We start from the raw sequence: 19,340 nt of genomic DNA on the forward strand, positions 1-19,340 counted from the left end.
CCTGAGATACCACTCAGGGGAATTAGCTGTCCCTCAGCATGACCCTTCAGGGAGGGGGTTGAGTCCTGAGGACTCAGGGGAGCTGGGCTGACCACGTGGGTTCGGGAGGGGCAGGGCTTCTCTTAAACCACCCTCCCTCACCGCCCAGAGCCTTCTCCAGGGTGGCCTCCCACCTTCTTCTTCAAAGCCCAGGCCTGAGTCTAATGCCATAGAGGAGAGGGTGATGGTCCCCAGCCCATGGACCAAAGAGACCCCCTTCCATGCTTCCCAGAGACCCCAACAGCTGCCAATGCCTTCCTGGGACCTCAGTACCAGAGTGCCCTGCTCTTTCTGGGAGCTCTGGGCAGGGCCTTCATAAGGGCTATTCTCATCTCCCATTTCCTCTCCAACACTGAGGGTAAAGGTTGCCCAGCAGAGTTGGGGTGCCTAGAAAGATCTCCATAGTCAAACATCTGTACTGCTGGTACCCAAAATCCTACTATGAGCCACTTATGCCGCTTGATGACATTGCCTTTCTAAGTCCTCCTGCATACAGGGACTCCCAGGAGCCGGACGCAGACGTCCCAGGGCCTTGGTTTGAAGGAGTTTCTGTTGCGCTCTTTTGTTCAGGTAGCCCTGCAGTCAGGTGACACTGGCTCACAGTGTACCTGCAAGCCTGATTGAAACACTACCTGGGATGCGTGAGGGCCAGCACAGTGCATACTCTGTGTGTGTGTGTGTGTGTGTGTGTGTTTACACGTGTGCCCATGCACGCCAGTTCTTGGATTTGAACTCAGGGCCTAGGCACTGTCCTTGAGCTTTTTTGCTCAAGGCTAACACTCTTCCACTTGAGCCACAGCGTCATTTGTGGATTTTTTAGTGACTAATTCAAGTCTCATGAACTTTCCTGCCTGGACTGGCTCTGAACCACAACTCTGAGATCATAGCTTCCTGAGTAGCTAGAATTACAGACATGAGCCACCGGCATCTGGCATATTCTTGCACACGTGTGTGTGTGTGTGTGTGTGTGTGTGTGTGTGTGTGTGTGTGTGTGTGCCAAAACTAGAGCTTAAACTCAGGGTCTGGCCTTTCTTACTCAAGGCTGGTGCTCTACCACTTGAGCCACACTTCCACTTCCAGCTTTTTGCTGGTCAGTGGAGATAAGAGTCACATGGACTTTGCTATCTAAGCTGACTTTGAACCTCAATCCTCAGCCTCCTGAGTAGCTAAGCACATGTTTGTCTTACTGAATCCCACCAGCATCCCAAGAGGAAGAAGCCCCCCGGCTAGCTAGAGCCATGGGACTAAACAAGTCTTCACTTGTTCAAAGGAAAGTCTCTTCCTGAATATGAGGGTCTTGTTCAGGGTGGTCTTGATCTTAGGCATAAGTTAGCCACCATGCAAGCCCCCTGTTCAGCTCCTGTCCTGGCTGATGAAGAAGGCTGAAAGGAGGCACTGGCCAAACCCCCATCACATCAGTGAGACTGATGTGCAGCTGAATGCCGGCTGACCTATCCTGCGCTCTTCTGAACCTCCTCTGAGCCTTCTAAAACTTGCTTAGCATTTTCCAGCACCAACCTGCGTCAAAGCCTCCAGATTCTTTGGGAGTCCCAGGGGCTAGGGTGGCCCGTGGCTTTCTCAAGTTCAAAGCCAGGTGCTGTGCCAGGGGCGGGGTGGCAGGAGGAGGAGTGTGTAATTTGTTTGTTTGCCAAGCACCATCTACAGTGTTGACCACGGTACCTACCACCTCCACTGCAACCACATTTTCAGCATCCACCTCCGTGGAGGAGACCAGCTTCTTCACGACTCTGATCAACGTGAATGTCAGGTAAGCCAGCTTAGACGCTCTGTCCCCTGTGACCCATTGGGCTCAGACTCCTCTAAAAGGAAGCTAGAGTTTGTCCTGGATCTTCACAATCCTTTGCAGGGGTCGGGGGGCTTCCTACTGGCTCTCAGCCTCCATAGACCCTTTATCCTTGAGCAGAATGTAGTCTGTAGGCTTGCTGGCTCATTCATTCATTCATTCAATTTTACGTGTGTGTGTGTGTGTGTGTGTGTGTGTGTGTGTGTGTGTGTGTGTGTGTGTGTGTGTGTGTGTGTGTGTGTGTGTGTGTGTGTGTGTGTGTGTGTGTATGTGTGTGTGTGTGTACTTATATCTGCCAGGAATGGGGCTTGAACTCAGGGCCTCGATGCTGTCCCTAGCTTTTTCTCTCAGGGATGGCACTTTACTACTTGAGCCACATAGTTCTACTTCTGGCTTTTTGAGGATTTTGAAGATTTTTCTTCCCTAATTGGCTTAGAACCATGATCCTCAGATCTCAGTCTCTTAAGTAGCTGGGATTACACGTGTGAACCACTGATGCCTGGCTTCAGATCTAATATTTTTTTTGTCGGTCATGAGGCCTGAACTCTGGGCCTGGGCGCTGTCCCTTAGCTCTTCAGCTCCAGTTGAGCCACAGTGCCACTTCCAGCTTTTTCTGCTTATGTGGTGCTGAGGAATGGAACCCAGGGCCTCATGCTTGCAAGGCAAGCGCTCTACCACTGAGCCACCTTCCCAGCCCCAGATCTAACTTCTTTATGGCATACATGGAACATAGACGTGGAGGGCAATGGGTAGGCACTCATGGAGGACAGTGTGGCTGCGGTGTACATGGGTGTAGGCTGTGGCCTAACAACTTCCTTCCTTCCTTCCTTCCTTCCTTCCTTCCTTCCTTCCTTCCTTCCTTCCTTCCTTCCTTCCTTCTTTCCTTCTTCCCTTCCTTCCTTTCTTCTCCTTCTTTCTTCTTCTTCTTCCTTCCTTGTGCTGGTACTGGGGCTTGAACTCAAGGCCTTGGGCTCTTTCTTGGCTTTTTCATCTCCAGAGCACCGCCTCCTACTGGAGCAGCCCCTCCACTTCCCCTCTTGGACTTTCCTGCCTAAGTTGTCTTCAAACTAGGATCCTCAGATGTCAGCCTCCTGAGTAGCTAGGATGTGGGCATGACCCACTGGTGCCTGGCTCATGCCCCAATTTCTGGGAGGGGAGTTTGAGGAAGTTTGTTTTCCTTGAATTTCCTTTTTGGGGAGTTGGTCATGGAGCTAGAACTCTGGGCCTGGGCCCTGAGCTTCTTTTACTTGAGACTAGCGCTCTACCACTTGAGCTACAAGGCCACTTTCAGTTTCCTGGTTTATTGGAAATAAGAGTCTCACAGACTTTTCTTCCTGGGCTGGCTTTGAACCACAATCCTCAGATCTCAGCTTCCTGAGGAACTAGGATTACAGACATGAGCCACTGGTGCCGGGCCTATTCCTTGAATTTCTGTTATGGTGTATGGTGAGAACTGCGGTGGTGGCAGTTCCTTAAATCTCAGGTGGCCCTGGCAGCTCATGAGAGGATGGTCTGTTCTTCGAGCCTGCCTGTGGCCCCTCACAAGAAGGAACGGGCGCAGACATGTTCCCATGTTGGTGTCAAAAGTGAGCATCGTTGCCTTCCTCAGCGAGGGCTGGCCCTGGAGCTGAGAGGGAAGTGTACGGTCTCCAAGAGCAGCGCTCGAGTCAGGCTTCTGAGCACCCAGCCCAGCATCTGCAACCAAAGGGCTTTCTTGAGGTGTAGAGGTCCTTTTACTTCCTCTCTTTGCTTTCCTTGACTCTGCCAAGACACTCTACTGATGAAACCATGGCATAAAAACTATACGGGCAAGCCTTAATCTTTCAATCAGCAAAGGTCCACTTCCCCTTTTTCTCTCTCATTTTCCTTTATTTTTGCTTGTGTTATTTTTGTGGGGTTTGAACTCATGACCTCACCCTTACTGGGCTACTCTACTACTTGAGCTATACCATACCTCCAGCTCTGCTTTTCTTTCTTTCTTTCTTTCTTTCTTTCTTTCTTTTTTTTTGACTTTCCTGCCCGGGCTGGCTTTGAATCATGATCCTCAGATCTCAGCCTCCTGAGTAGCTAAGATTACAGGTGTGAGCCACCAGCACCCAACATTCTCTTAGCTGGCACTCAACAACTTGAGCCACAGTTCCAATGTCAGCTTTTGGCTCATTAAGTGAAGATAAGAGTCTCATAGACTTTCTGGTCTGGTCTGGCTTGGAACCTTTATCCTCAGATCTCAGCCTCCTGAGTAGCTAGAATTACAGATATGAGCCACTGACACCCAGGTCCAGCTCTGATTATTGCTGGTAAAATTGGAGATGGAGTTTAGCAAGCTTTTGACCTGGCTGGCCTCAGACTGCAATCCTCTAGACCTCAACCTCCTGAGTAGCTAAGATTACAGTTGTGAGCCATTGGCCACCAGGCCAGTCTGGGTATCACAAACAATAGAAATTTACCTTCCCACAATTCTGGTGGCCATGAGTCAGCAGTGCTGGCTTACATGTGTTGAGATCATCCTTGGGAAGCTGCATGTAGTTTCCTTTGTGCCTGTCTGTGTTGTAATTTCTTCTTATAAGGACGCCAGTTACACTGGATTGGCTCTTCCTTAATGACCCATTTCAGCCTAATTACCTCTTTAAAGACTGGGCCCCACTTATATTCTGAAGTAATGGAGGGAGAATCTGCCCAGTGCTGATTTGTTGTTGTTGTTTTAGACTAAGTCTCACTAGTAGCTCAGGCTGTCCTGGAACTCCCAATTTTCTTGGATTCCCATGTTCTGGGATTACAGGTGTTAGCAACCAGGTCTGGCTTGCCTTTTGTACCTTCCTTCTAGTGTCTGGTAGCACCAGTGATTCTCGCTAGCTGCGTTACTTCACTGTCTGCCCCATCAGCATGTGGCATCTTCCTGTGTCATCTGTATGTCCAAATTTTTCCCTTACAAGGGCAACAGGCATTGGATTGGGACTTTGTCTTAACTCAGTGGCATCTACAAAGGCCATTTCTTTTTCTTAATAGGTCACCTTCACAGGCTCTGGTTAGACTTGAAATATGGGGTTTACTATCTATCTATCTGTCTGTCTGTCTATCTGTCTGTCTGTCTGTCTGTCTGTCTGTCTGTCTATCTATCTATCTATCTATCTATCTATCTATCTATCTATCTATCACCTATCTACCTTACATGCTTAGATTGGGGCTTGAAATGAGGGCCTCATGTTCTTGCTTGATTTTTCTGTTCAAGGCTGGTACTCTACCACTTGAATTACAACTCCACTTCGGGATTTTGGTGGTGTATTAGATATAAGAGTCTCAGGGACTTCCCTTCCTGGATTGACTTTTAGCCATGATCTTCAGATTTCAGCCTCTTGAGCAGCTAGGATTATAGTCATGTGCATTGGTACCCAACTAGGGCATGTTGTTAAACCCAGTAGAGAGGGAAAGTTTAGAAACAGAAAAACCAGGGCTGGGAAGGTGGCTTAGTGGTAGAGTGCTTGCCTAGCATGTATGAAGCCCTGGGTTCGATTCCTCAGTATCACATACACAGCAAAAGCCAGAAGTGGTGCTGTGACTCAAGGTAGAATGCTAACCTTGAGCAGAAGAAGCTCAGGGACAGTGCCCGGGCCCTGAGTTCAAGCCCCAGGACTGGCAAAAAGAGAGGGGGGAGCGGAAGCCTGTTAGGATCCTGTTCATCATAAAATTTCTGTTAGGCTTCCAGATACATGGGAACTTCCTTCGGGAACCTTCCTCTCCTATTTTCAAAACCATCTTTGAGAGTGTCCAGGTACAAAGATTCCCCAGCTGTAGCCCACAGTGCGATGGGCTCTGAGGGGCCGGCTTGGGCTTGCAGCGGAAGGAGCGCCTGGTGCACAGGGCCTCCTCTGTCCTTCCTAGGCATAGAGTCATAGAAGTCAGCATCCTTCTCCCAGTCATCTTTGCTGCCTTGCTGCTTCTCTTGGTGGCAGCCGCAGTCTTGGCTTGGATGAAAATGAAGCGACAGAAGAAAGGTGAGAGGACCTGGCTGGCTGGGTGCGGGGAGAAGCGGGGCTGATCACGCACTAACAGGCCCAAGGACTTACCTTGGAAGGAGTGCCATTCCACAAGCCACCAGTAGAGGGCGGTCCAGGGGGCTGGGCCAGGGGCCGGGGTAGGGGTGGTCTGGGCTGGTGGGTGAGCCTTATACTATGTACACAGTATACACACATGCAAGCTCACATGATACATTCATGTACACATGACACAAGCCTCTAGGTCTCATTAGTCAGGGCGTGAAGACCCTTTCTGACACCCTTCCCAGGTCACCAGCCCTTTTTCCCAGGTGAATCTACTTGTACCTTGTGACATTGCTTTTCAAGGAAGAGCAAACTCGCTCAGAGCTTTGGGCCAGAGATCAGGAGGTCTGGCTTTCGCAAGCCCTTTTCCTGTCTGGCTTCACTTCCACATTCTCATGTAGCTGTGCCCTTTCTCTTCTCAGAATGCCTAGGACCTGAGCTCTTATCAAGACCTCTCTCATAACCGCTGGAGTCTTTCAGTCTGGGCGGAGAGGAGGGAGCCTGACACCTAGGCTGGTCTTGAACTCACTAGGTAGCCCAACCTGATCTTGAACTCCCAATCCTTTTGCCTCAACCTCTCAGGTGCTGGGATTATAGGGGTTCGCCACCATGCCCAGCTTGAATCTGACTCTGTGTGTATGTGTGTGCCAATCCTGGGGCTTGAGCTCAGGCCTAGGTGCTTTCCCTTAGCTTTTATGCTCAAGCTGGTACTCTACCACTTGAGCCAAAGCTCTACTTCTAGCTTTTTGGTGATTAATTGGAGATAAGAGTCTCACAGATTTTCCTGCTCAGGCTGGCTTCAAACTGTGATCCTCAGATCTCAGCCTCCTGAGTAGCTAGGATTACAGGTGTGAGCCACCAACGCTCAGCAAACCTGACTCTTATTCATCACATTTTCTTCCAAATGTGTTGACCATGACCTAAGTATTTCCCATGATCCTTGTTGTCTAGACATTTGAAATTAAAAACAAACAAACAAACAGGAGAGACCACCTTTTGATTCTTTTGTCTCCAAAGCAGGGAAGTAGGGGTGCAAGCAGAGAGGGAGGGCCAAGGGCAGGAAGAAATACAGGAGTCAGTAACCTCCTGAAAACCTGTCCACCTGTGCTAATGCAGCCTGTGCACTTCCCTCGGGGCAGGGGTGGGGGGGTGGGGCAGTGGAGGACAAACTGCTTCTGACTGTCACGAGTCAGGCAGGGCCAAGCATCCAGATGCAAGCGAGGCCCAGGACCAGCCAAGCCCTGCTGAAGATGATAGATCCCAGGGAACTAAAGCCAAGGGGTCAGACAAAAGCATGTGCCACAGGAGGAGAGATCGGACAACCTGGTGGCTGTAGAATGCAGGCATGACCTTGAGATGACCTCTGGGGAAACATGGAGGCCCAGGCAGGACTACGGAGCCTGGGAATTTTCAGAGAGACTTAACCCCAGCGTTGCCAGTGGTTGTCAGGGCCACCATTCAGCTGAGCTCTGTGAAGTGGGGACCCGGTAGGCTGAGGTCTCCCCTTTTTTTCAGGGAGAGAAAACAGCAGCTCAGAGAAATGACACAAGGGATGTCATGGAGTGAGTCCTAGGAGGGCTCAGAATTAGAGCCGGGTCGTGTGACTTGGAGTCTGGCACTCATGTTCACCCGGTTGTATGTGAGGACCTCGCTGCTAGTCCTAAGGACGGGTTGCCTAATTCTCCATTGCTTCTGTCTTTCAGCGGCCGAGCCATCCGCGGAGAAGGTAAAAGAGGCCCAGGATGGAACCAGAGAGAGCACACGGCCTCGGCTCCTCTCCCTCTCCCTTGACTTCTACCTCCCAGGCCCCCAGCGCCTGAATGTGTCCTATCACTAGGAGCCAAAGTGATCTATGAATTCATGGCTTTCTTTTTTGGTTGTTGTGGGGCTTGAACTCAGGGCCTGGTACTGTCCCTGAGCTCTTTAAAAAAAAAATATTAATTTGTTTGTTTATGTGGTACCAAGGAATCAAACCCAGAGCCTCATGTATACCAGGCAAGCAGTCTACCACTAAGCTACATTCCCAGCCCCTGAACTTGTAGCCTCTGTAGAGTCTGGGAGGAAGGAGGGCCTAGAAGCAGCCAGAGAGAAGGAGGCCCAGGTATTGGGAGCGGGGAGGGAGGACTAGAGCTGGGGTCACAGGGAAGCAGAGAGGCTCCTATCTCTCCCTGGAAGGAGAACCTGGACCCACAGGCTGATGCGGTCACCCCCAGCCTGCACCCCCCTTTGCAGCCTCAGGAAGATGAACTCTGCTACGCAAACCTGTCCCTGCACCAGCCAGGAGCCTCCTCCAGTTCGTCCCAGCACAAGGCCTCCATCAAGCCTTCTTCCGCTGGCCAGGAGGAAGTGGAATATGTCACCATGGTGTGTCCTTCGTGGGGGCTGCTGGGGACCCAGGAGGGCAGACATGCTGATGGCCCTGCTTTGAGGATGGGCTTCCTCCTGCCCCTGGGCCCCCGCTGAAGGAGCGTGGGCCCTGGGCAGAGCCACAGTGATTGCAAAACTTGCCCAAGGAGCCTCACAAAGGTTCTAGAGGTTTCTCCATGCCACCTCTCAATGCTGGGGAGTCAGGATCACCCACCTAATGGGGTATTGTATGGAGCTGAGAAGGGGGGAAAAGAAAATGCAGTCCAGCTGAGTGGGGCTCGGGATCCCGCCAAGAATGGTTGTCTTCAGGCAGAGGCAACCCAAGCTTTGTACTGGGCCTGATGCTGGCGAGGGGAGGCTGGCAGAGCGGAGGGAAGGCAGCGGAGGGGTCTGGAATGGAAGGGAGGCAGCCAGAGGGGCCTGGAGTGGAGGGAAGGCAGCCGGAGGGCTCAGGAGTCTCCAGTCCCACCTGCCTCCACCCAGGACTCTTGTACAGCCCCAGCCTCCCTCCAGCTGCTCTGATGCCATGACTGTCTCTCTCACAGGCTCCCCTTCCCAAGACGGAGGTTTCCTACGCCTCTCTGTCTTTGGATGCTTTGCATCAGGAGCCAACCTACAGCAACACCCATATTCCCGGCACTGGCCCCGAGACGACCACGGAATACAGCAGCGTCAGGTGGCCCTAGCTTCTGCTTACAGCCTTCTCCTGGACCTGGACAATGTCTGCGAGCATGTTCCTGTTCGTCTGCTTTCTATACCTGGCCCCAAGCAAGTCCAACTGGTGCTTGAGACTCTGGGATCAACCATCACAGTTCCCCATCCCTGTCCCTCCTCCCCCAGGCTTGGGAAGAGGCTGAGGGCACACTCTGGGAATGCCATGGGAATTGTAATGGTGATAATGATATTAAGAGTAGTTAACCTTTATTTATTGCTTACCATATGCAATATCCCCAAAGATATCTGCTCCTAGAATCTGCCTTGTAATGCAGAAGCCATGTTGTACATGGGATTCTGTTATGGTTGTGTGCATGTGCGTGCGTGTGTGTGTGTGTGTGTGTGTGTGTGTGTGTGTGTGTTGGTATTGTAGCTTAAACTCAGGGCCTCGAACTCTTGCTTGGCTTTTTTTTTGGCTTAAGGATGTCACTTTACCATTTGAGCTACACCCCTGCTTCTGGCTTTTGCTGGTAAATTGGAGAAAAGAGTCTCATGGATTTTTCTACCATGTTGGCTTTGAACTGTGATCCCCAGATCTTAGCCTGCTGATTAGTTTGGATTACAAGTGTGAACCACTGGCACTTGGCTTAATTTAGGATTTTTTGAGATGGGGAGATTATTCTAGATTATCTAAGGGGCTCAAAATATAATTATGAAAGTCTTTCTAAGAAGGATGTGAGAAAGCCAAAAGGGGAGAAGGCAGTCTGATGAAGGAAGTGAAGTTGGAGTGATGGGGCTAGAAGCCAAGGAATGCTGCGGCCCTCAGAGATTTAAGGCAAATAATAGATTCTCTCCTGGAACCTGGAAGAGCAACTTCCCCACGGACACAGCATGGGTTGAGCTTAGTGGAACTTACTTTGTACCTCTGACCTCCAGAAATGTGGAAAACAAATTTGTCTTGTTGTACATTGAGCCACTACATAAGTTTCTGATAATTTGTTACAGTGGCAATAAGATGGTATGTGGCAGAGGCCTTTCCCTAAATGCTTCACATTTAGTAACGAATTTAACACTTGCTAAGGTGCTTCTGTTATTGCCCTGTCTCACAGATGAAGGTATAGAGAGACTCAGCCACTAACACCAAGTTATACAGCTCAAATGCTGATAAGGTAGAATTTAAACCAGGCATTTGACTATAGGGTCTGGAGCCTGGGTTATTACCTTGTTCTGCTTAAAGAAGGATGGTGTGTGTGTGTGTGTGTGTGTGTGTGTGTGTGTGTGTGTGTGTGTGTGTGTGTGTGTGTGTGTGTGTGCTCTGTATTAGAACTCACAGCCTAGTTAGTGGCAGGCACATGGTGAGTTTTTGAATGGTTATTTGTTGACTCAAATGAATAAATAACATAAGCGATTCAGAATTGGGCATGCAGGGCAAACTTCATGAGCAAGAACAACAGCATCCATCACATTAGGAAGAGGTGTGGGCCAAATACACTAGGGAATTTCTTTTCTTTTTTTTTCTTGGTCAGTTGTGAGGTTTGAACTCTGGGCCTGGGCAGAGCCCTTCAGCTCAAGGAGAGCACTCTACCACTTGAGCCAAGCACCACCTCTGGTTTTTTGGTTAATTGGAGATAAGAGTCTCAAGGACTCTTTCCTGCCTGGACTGGCTTCAATCCTTTACCCTCAGATCTCAGCCTCCGAGTGGCTAGGATTACAGGTGTGAGTCACCGGTGCCTGACTCTAGGGGATTTCTTAGATGGATTTCTCAGAAGCATTCCAAGGAGGCATCTCTTCCTCCTCTCTTGAAAAGCCAGGGAAAGGTGAGGAGTCATGACACACGGAGATGGGAGAGAGCCCCAGTGCTTTTCTTGGGTTGATTTTGGTGGGTTCAGGGAGTGACATCAAATTTGGATACCTAGGGAAGGAGTTGCAAGCTAGGCCAGTGACCCAGCAGGTGTGGAAGTATTTAGCTGGCCATGATCAGCATGTTCTGGGGCTTGGTTACAGCTGTGCATACTCCAAACCCATCTGGAACAAATAGCTTTGGTGGTGGATGGCTGTGTCTCCTGCTCCAGAGATGAGTCCCTGGATGTTTCCTTTGTGTGTGTGCCAGTACTGGGACTTGAACTCTGAGCCTCAGACTCTCAATTGGCTTTTTCATTTAAGGTTGTTATTCTACCACTTAAGCCACACTTGCAATTCTGGCTTTTTTTCTGGTTAATTGGAGATAAGACTCTCACAATCTTTTCTGCTTAATCTGGCTTTGAACTTTAGTCCTCAGATCTCAAGTCTCCTGAGTAGCTAGGATTCTAGGCTTGAGCCACCAGTGTCTGTCCTGTTTCCTGGAATTTTAAGAGCTTTTAGCTTTTCCAGCCCAAGGGAGTGAGTTCACAGAGCCCAAGGTGCTTGACTATTCATTCTTGAGCTAGTACTCAAGAATTAGAGCAGGCCAGAGTGACTGCTTTTAATCCAGTTTGTCTTAAGATTTACAGAGCAACAAGTGTCTGTAGAGAGATCTTTAAATGGAAACATTCAAAGCAGAACAAAAAAAATTTTTTTGCCAGTGCTGGGCACTGTCCCTGAGCTTCTTTTGCTCAAGGCTAGCACTCTACCACTTGAACCATAGCACCACTTCCAGCTTTTCTGTTTATGTGGTACTGAGGAATTGAACCGAGGGTTTCATGCGTGCTAGGCAGGCCCTCTACCAATAAGCCACATTCCCAGCCTGAGAGCAAATTTATGTTGAGCTAAAGTATAAGAACAAAAGTTCTAAGGCCTCAGGCCAGAGCATCAGTGCCATTTTAGCTACTAGTGGCCTTATTTTTGAGTTTCACAGTCTGCACCTAACAGGGTGTACGGGAATATGTTCATTTGGGTAACCAGGAATTCATCTTTACTACATGATATAGACTCTCATGAATATCACAAAACTCTTGATGAAAATCTGCAAACACACAGAAGACTAGAATTTAGCTTGGTTTGGTTTGGCTGGAGGACTTGGGCAGCTTCTGCCTTAACTAGACACTGAATATGAATTAAAAGTGGAAGGTTCTGGCAGCATGGCAAAGCTGAAGAGTTTAGAAAGACTGGTCTAAGCTGGGCGCCGGTGGCTCATGCCTGTCATCCTAACTACTCAGGAGGCTGAGATCTGAGGATCACAGTTCAAAGCCAGCCTAGGCAGGAAAGTCTGTGAGACTCTTATCTCCAATAAACCACTAGAAAACCAGAAGTAGCACTGTGGCTCAAGTGGTAGAGCACTTGCCTTATGCTGAAGAGTGCAGGGACAGTGCCCAGGCCCAGAGTTCAAGCCCCATGATCGACCAAAAAAAAAAAAAAACTAGTCTATTCTGCTTCTTCTTTTTTGGGGCGGGGGCAAAGGAGAATTGGTTGGTTATGGGGTTTGAATACAGAGCCTGGGTACTGTCTCTTAGCATATTTGTTCAAGGCTGGCACTCTATTACTTGAACCATGACTCCATTTCTGTGGGTTTTTTTGTTGTTGATGTTGTATTTTATTTTATTTTATTTATTTATTTAGTGTGTGTGTGTGTGTGTGTGTGTGTGTGTGTGTGTGTGTGGTTAATTGAAGAGAAGAGTCTTTTGGACTTGTCTAATCCAGCTACCTTGGAACTGTGATCCTCAGATCTCAGCCTCCTGAGTAGCTAGGATTACAGGCGTGAGCCAAGTCACTCGACTTTCTATTGGGTTATGATGATATATATATTCCAGCCTGCTTTGTTCAAGTTTACATTAGGGCGTGGAGAATGCTAGGGAAGAAGTGGTGGGTGGTACGGGGGGGTGTGCAAAAGAGGGAAACACAAGTAAGAAATTGAAAAAGAAACTGGGCTTTTGTCTCAGCCATATCCGGCTGCCGACAGAAGGCTTTGCTAAGGCAGCTTTTAGGTGGTCCGTCAGTCCTTTAGTACCAGAAAGAGAATGCAGATATGCTTCCTTGGGGCTGAGTGGGTTGTGGCATTTGCCAGCCTGCTGTCTAGGTTCCAGGAAAGTACATTTTGTAACAATCAGCTCCAGGCTACTGAATGGCTCAGCGCTCATCGAGTGTCTCATTATTTATAGTCTATCTAAAGCTGCTGGAGTTTCCCTCCTTTGGCTTTTTGAATTATTAATATTTAAAGATTCCACTTGATAAAAATTGGAGGGGTGAGACTGTCTTCTTTGAAGAATTATGTGACTGGTATTAACTTCGAGATACACTTGTTTTTTTTTTTTTTTAGTGCTGATACTGGAGCTTGAACTCGGAACCCTGCAGTCCACTTTTTGGTAATTAACCAGAGAAAAAGATCTCATGGACTTAACTTCCTGGGCTGGCTTTGAATCTTAATCTTCCAAGTCTCAGCCTCCTGAGTAGCTAGGATTACAGGCGGGAACACCAGTGCCTAGCTTTGTAGCTCTTATTTTCATATCATTTGTTGCCCTCAGTGAAAGCAGGAGCAAGCAGTCAACTGGGCCTGTGTGTTGTGCAGGATCTGGTGATTGCTTTGCCTGCTCAGAGAGCAGCCATCTGACCTTTCCCACAAGAAGTGTCCTCTCTCAAGGGTGCGGAGACCATGGAGCCGTAGCTCTCAGCTCTGCTGGTCTAAGCCCGGGGCCCAGCGCCTGCCGGCTCTGCTCATTGGAGGAGTAGCAGAGTCCAAATGGCAGACTCACTTTGAAACATCACACAGATTTTGCAAAATGAACAATAAGCCACAAAAGCAGAAGGCCTAGGCCCCAGAGGCCTTTATGTCCTTGCAGGGAAATGTCCTGCCGTCTGGTGGGTGGCAAGGGAGGTGGAGAATTTCTGTGGGGGTGGGGGTGGGGCTTGAACTCAGAGACGGAGTACTGTCCCTTAGCTTTTTCCCTCAAGCTTGGCACTCTGCCACCCAAGCTGCAGCTCCATTTCTGGCTTGTTGGTGGTTCATTGGAGATAAGAGTCTCATGGACTTTTCTGCTCAGACTGCCTTCGAACTGGGATCCTCAGATCTCAACCTCCCAAGGAATTGGGATTACAGGCGTGAGCCACCAGACAAGTCTGGAGTATTTCATCGTAAGGCACAGTAGGACATGAGAGAGAGCAGAGGTAGCATGGAGGGAATTCCACGCCACAGGGGCTTTGATGCCTGTGACTCTTGGCTTGCTTTCTTCAGTTCATTATCCAGCAGCTGGGTTTCGGTGGCAGCCGGTCCCTAAGGGATCCTGTTGCTTGGCCCCTCCACCCTGAGACCCAATTACCAGTGACTCATGGCACTTGGGCCTGTTTTACACGCCTGGCGCTGGAGGCAGAGCCCCGAATCTGCTCTGTGAATGAGTGCTCCCCATTGCCATGGATTCTGCCTCAGTGTTTGTTCCTGGCTCAGGCTGAAGTTGTCACCAGGGCAAAACTAGCATTCCAGTGGTCAGGGACAAGATCTTCCAGTCCAGGCCATCCTGCCCCTAGGCCCCCTGGGGATGTCGGAAGGGTGTGCCAGGGTTTATTTATTTTGCCGGTCCTGGAGCTTGAACTCAGGGCCTGGGCACTGTCCCTGGGCTTCTTTTGTTCAAGGCTAGCACTCTACCACTTGAGCCACAGCGCCTCGTAGCTTTTTCTGTGTATGTGATACTGAGGAATGGAACCCAAGGCTTCATGCATGCTAGGCAAGCACTCTACCACTAAGCCACATTCCTAGCCCTGTCTTTATGTGTGTGTGTGTGTGTGTGTGTGTGTGTGTGTGTGTGTGTGTGTGTGTGTGTGCTAATACTAGGACTTGAACTCAGGGCCTAGGCACTGCCCCTTAGCCTTTTCACTCAAGGCTAGCACTTTACCAATGAAGCCCCAGTTCCACTTCCAGCTTTTTGGTAGTTAATTAGAGGCCAAAGTCTCATGGGCTTTCTTGCCTGTGATTCTCAGCTCTCAGCCTCCTACAGAGCTAGGATTATAGGCACCAGAGCCACCAGCCGCCAGTTCTGGAACTCTATGTCTTACTTTTTGAGTCACTTTTTGAGTCATTCAGAGTCATTCAGAGATTGTCGCTATCTTTGAGGGCCCATTTGCTCCTCTCCAAAATGGGGCTCAATAGTTTTTCCTGGCCTAAGAGAGACACGCTCCAAGACCCCTAGAGGCTGCTTGAAGCTGTGGATAGTCTCGAACTGGAGATACAAGTTTGTTTTTGAAACATACATGATTCTGATACAGTTTAGTGGATACGTTAGACAAAGAAGAGATTAGCAACAACTAATAACAAAATGGAACAATTATAACGATAGAGTGGGATAAAAGTTATGTGAATTCACTCCTCCTTCCCCCTCAAAATAGCTTAGTTCCTCACTGTCCGATATCTCCAGACCACAGTTGACCACAAGTAAACTGGAACATGGGACATGGGGAAATTTCTGCATAACCAGAAGTTCCGCAGAACCCACAGGTTATGTCTTCAGCGTAACAGAGCAACCTCTCACTCAGATCCCAACTCTCTATGGTACTGGTGGTACCAGGAGCTCCTCACACAGACCCCAGGAGAGGCTGGGTTTTTGTTGTTTTTCCTGGTAGTGGAGCTTGAGCTCAAGGCCTTGAACTCTCTTTTTGGTTTTTTTTTTGGGTCCGGTCGTGGGGCCTGAACTCTGGGCCTGAGTGCTGTCCCTCAGCTCTTCAGCTCAAGGCTAGTGCTCTACCACTTGAGCCACAGCACCACTTCCGGCTTTTTTTTTCTTTTAGCTTATGTGGTGCTGAGGAATCGAACCCAGGGCCTCATGCATGCAAGGCAAGCACTCTACCACTGAGCCACCTTCCCAGCCCCTTGAACTCTCTTTTGCTCAAAGCTGGTGCTCTACCACTTGAACTACACCTCCACTTTTGCCTTTTTGCCAGTTAACCAGAATAAGAGTCTCAGATTTGTCTACCCAGGCTGGCTTCGAACCACAGTCCTTCTAAGTAGCTAGGATTACAGGCGTGAGCCACCAGCGCCCAGGGCCACACCACAATTCTTGTTGCCCAGACCCATTGTTCTGTTGACACCACAGTTGGCACCATTAGTCCTGGGGGAGCAGATCTGCCCACCTTTGTACCACTTTGACCCAAGATGACCACTCCCTGGCTACTTAGAACGTCTCAAATCAGGCATGGGGTGAGGCCCATGACAGGTGGATACACCCAAGAGAGCAGCCCAGAATGACCACACAAAGCTGGAAACTTTCAGGACCTTAAAATCTAACAGCAGGAACAGTGATAGCATTTGTAGGGCCAAGAACTAAAGCAGAACAGGTTTTCTGCACAAAAATAACCAATACTTTCAAGATGGTGGCTGTAGAGTATCAAGCCAGGTGTTTGTAGGTGTCTGTGTGACTGAATAGGTTGCATGTCCAGGAAGCTGACCTTATTTGGAAGGCAATCTAAAGTCTTACCTAGCCTCTGCTCCATATGGCTCTAGGCTGCTCCTGCCCTGATTCCTGACTGGAAAAATCCAGGCATCTCCACACCAGCTCCCTCTAGTCCCAAAGAGAGGAACATGGTCCCTTCATTACAGTCTGAACTCTGCTTTCTGAATACTCATTTCATGTCCCCAAATTGCCATCTTCCCTCACAGCTGGCCCATCTGCTTCCTCCACCCAGCTGCAGGGTAAGGCTCAATTCCTAGCTCTGGTGACCCACTCATTTTATAGGGCGTAATATCAGTGCATTTGCTAAGTCCTAATAACCCAAGTCCAGTAATTCAGTCTTTATTTGTGGTACTGGGATGGAACCCAGGGCCTCACCCTTGCTGGGCCAGTATCTACCACTTGAGCTACTTCTTCGGTCCAGTTATTAAGTCTTACACAACAACACATGTCTGACACCTGTGTCAGAGGAATTCATTTCATTTCTTTTTCTTTTATTGAAGATTTAAAAATTGGGAGACCCAGTGTAACGGAGGATTGTCCTAGAGATTCAGTTGGCTTTTGCCTGACCAGCTTAAAGCTTACCCCATTTTCCTTGGAATTGACCCTTTCTCAGGTCTTGGTCCTCAGGACGGCAGTGGGATCGACTCAGCCTTCAGAATGTGATTCAAGGTTAAGCCATTTATCTTGATCTATCTACTGGCTATATGGACTGGTTCACGGGTGAACATGTGACCATTTCAGTCCCGCTTGTGATTGGTTCAGGGTGGGCATGTGACCATTTCAGTGTTTGGTTGAAACTGGTTGGTATGAGGTTGTGATCCTGGAGCTGCTGGTGGTCATGTGACCCCATACAGAGTGGCCTATCTATGAGTCAAGCCAAGCCAGAAGAAAGAATATTTAAAGACAGAGAGTGAGCCTAGTATCTTTAGAGGATCACAAGAAATGGAGCCAGTGGCTGATGCTAATCCTAACTATTCAGGAGGCTGAGGTCTGAGGATTGCTGTTCAAAGCCAAACCATATCAGCCTGATAACATGGCACACGGAACCCTCCAAGTCTCAATCCCCCTAGATTTCATGCTTAACAAACAATCCCTTGATTGTAAAGTGGCTTAGTATTTAGAACAATACATGAGTCTTGATAAGCCTGCCTGGAAAGTTGGGGCTAATCTTGGGTGAGTGAGCTAAAGACTACAAAACTTCCTGAGTCCGTGTGTGTGTGTGTGTGTGTGTGTGTGTGTGTGTGTGTGTGTGTGTGTGTGTGTGTGTGTGTGTGTGTGTGTGTGTGTGTGTGTGTGTGTGTGTGTGTGTGTGTCCAGTACCTAGGCTTGAACTCAGGGCCTTCTGCTCTCCCTTGGCTTTTTTGCTTAAGGCTGATGTTTTACCATTTGAGCCACAACTCTACTTCTAGTTTTTTGGCTGGTTAATTGGAGATGAGTCTCTTGGATTTATCTGTCTGAGCTGGCTTTGAACCTCAATCCTCATCTTTCAGCCTCCTGCACAGCTAAGATGGTAAGTATGAGATACCAGCTCCCAGCTCTGTGTTGGTTTGTGAATGATGTTGTAGTATCCAAATGGCCCTTGGAGGAGAAAAGGTTCTCTACCCCTCGAGCAATGACAAACTGTGACCCTCCTCTATCTCCTGCACCTGCCTCTCTCTAGTTCCATTGTGCTTAGATCTGTTTTTGTTTTGTTTTTTTGTCAGTCCCAGGGCCTGAACTCTCTGGGCCTGGGCGCTGTCCCACAGCTCTTCAGCTCAAGGCTAGTGCTCTACCAGTTGAGCCATAGCCTCACTTCTGGCTTTTTCTGTTTATGTGGTGCTGAGGAATGGAACCCAGGGCCTCATACATGCAAGGCAAGCACTCTACCACTGAGCCACCTTCCCAGCCCCTTGGATCTGTTCTTATGACAGTGCCCCCACTTGCTCACCTGTAACATGAGATCAAAATAGAGTTGCTAGCCAGGTGCCTGTGGCTCACACCTGTAATCCTAGCTACTCAGGAGGCTGAGATCTGAGGATCATGGTTCAAAGCCAGCTTGGGCAAGAAAATCTGTTAGACTCATATGTCCACAGTGGAGCTCACTGGACATTGATGAAAGTGAACCATACAATTCCAGAGTGGTGATGAGAGGGAGGGAATGGGAGAGAACGAGGGAACAGATGACACTACGAAAGGAAATGAGCTTATTTCCTGACTCATATAAACATAACCCCTCTGTACATCACCTCTGTAATAGCAATAAATTTTAAGAAAAGTCCTATAACAAAAGATAAGGAAAGACAAAGAACAAGAACACATTATCAGCAGGCCTAGCTATGTGAGATGTGTGTGTGTAGTGTGTGAGTGGGGTGGGGTGGGGAGGGTGACTGGGGGCAAAGGACCACAAAGCAAAAACTATGACCTGATTCAAGACAGCTAGAAGCACACTAGTGCTTATCAAATAACATGCTTAAGCTGATGGGTAAAAACCCTGATAATCAGACACGTAAATAAGGGAAAGGAACATGAAGGATAGAGAAATAGGGAACCAGGGGCTAGGGGAATTCTTTCTTTTTTTTTTTTTTTTTGTTGGTGGTCATGGGACTTGAACTCTGGGCCTAGGTGCTGTCCCTCAGCTCTTCAGCTTAAAGCTAGCACTCTGCCACTTAAGCCACAGAGCCACTTCTGGTTTTCTGATGGTTCATTGGAGATAACAGTCTCACAGACTTTCCTGCCTGGGCTGGCTTTGAAGTGCCATCGTCAGATCTCAGCTTCTTGAGTAGCTAGGATTATAGGCATGAGCCACCGGCACCCGGCTTAGGGAATTCTTTAGCCCTGCTCATTTCATTGTTTTCAGCGTTTGCTGGAATCCCACGGTTCTTGCTGTTTTCTGGAGCAGTTATGTTCTGGCGGGGTCTGATTGGTGGGATCGTGCAGTGCTGTCACTTGGCCCAGTCTCATTGGTGGAGGGGAAGCGGGTCCAGGGCTGGGACCCCGCCCACCCCTCACATTAGCACCAGAGTGTGCTGGGTCTCTATTTTCTCCTGCCTCTCTGGGGACTTTTCTCTTGCCTGAGACGGTCCAGGAAGGATGCAAAGCACATGTTGGGGC

The 19,340-nt window shown here is 48.9% G+C and overlaps 2 protein-coding genes across 6 annotated transcripts in view; one reads left to right on the forward strand and one right to left on the reverse strand.

The window, feature by feature from the left end:
• Nucleotides 1–12,480, forward strand: part of Cd300lf (CD300 molecule like family member f) — a 33,779-nt gene extending 21,299 nt beyond the window's left edge. For 2 of the 5 annotated variants that reach the window (XM_069993071.1, XM_069993073.1), the window contains exons 3-7: nucleotides 1,693–1,807; nucleotides 5,723–5,835; nucleotides 7,584–7,606; nucleotides 8,113–8,244; nucleotides 8,793–12,480. In XM_069993071.1, the coding sequence (XP_069849172.1) occupies nucleotides 1,693–1,807; nucleotides 5,723–5,835; nucleotides 7,584–7,606; nucleotides 8,113–8,244; nucleotides 8,793–8,933 (524 nt within the window). In that variant the 3' untranslated portion in view covers nucleotides 8,934–12,480. Of the gene's footprint in view, nucleotides 1–1,692; nucleotides 1,808–5,722; nucleotides 5,836–7,583; nucleotides 7,607–8,073; nucleotides 8,245–8,792 lie in introns of all 5 variants that reach the window. The other 3 variants (XM_069993072.1, XM_069993074.1, XM_069993075.1) reach the window with 3 other exon arrangements.
• The window catches only part of Rab37 (RAB37, member RAS oncogene family), a 46,719-nt gene that overhangs the window by 20,464 nt on the left and 6,915 nt on the right, over nucleotides 1–19,340 (reverse strand). The window lies entirely within an intron of this gene.

The sequence above is a fragment of the Dipodomys merriami genome, unplaced genomic scaffold (assembly GCF_024711535.1).
Source record: "Dipodomys merriami isolate MVZ:Mamm:240054 unplaced genomic scaffold, mDipMer1.0.p SCAF_42, whole genome shotgun sequence".
Lineage (NCBI taxonomy): Eukaryota > Metazoa > Chordata > Mammalia > Rodentia > Heteromyidae > Dipodomys > Dipodomys merriami.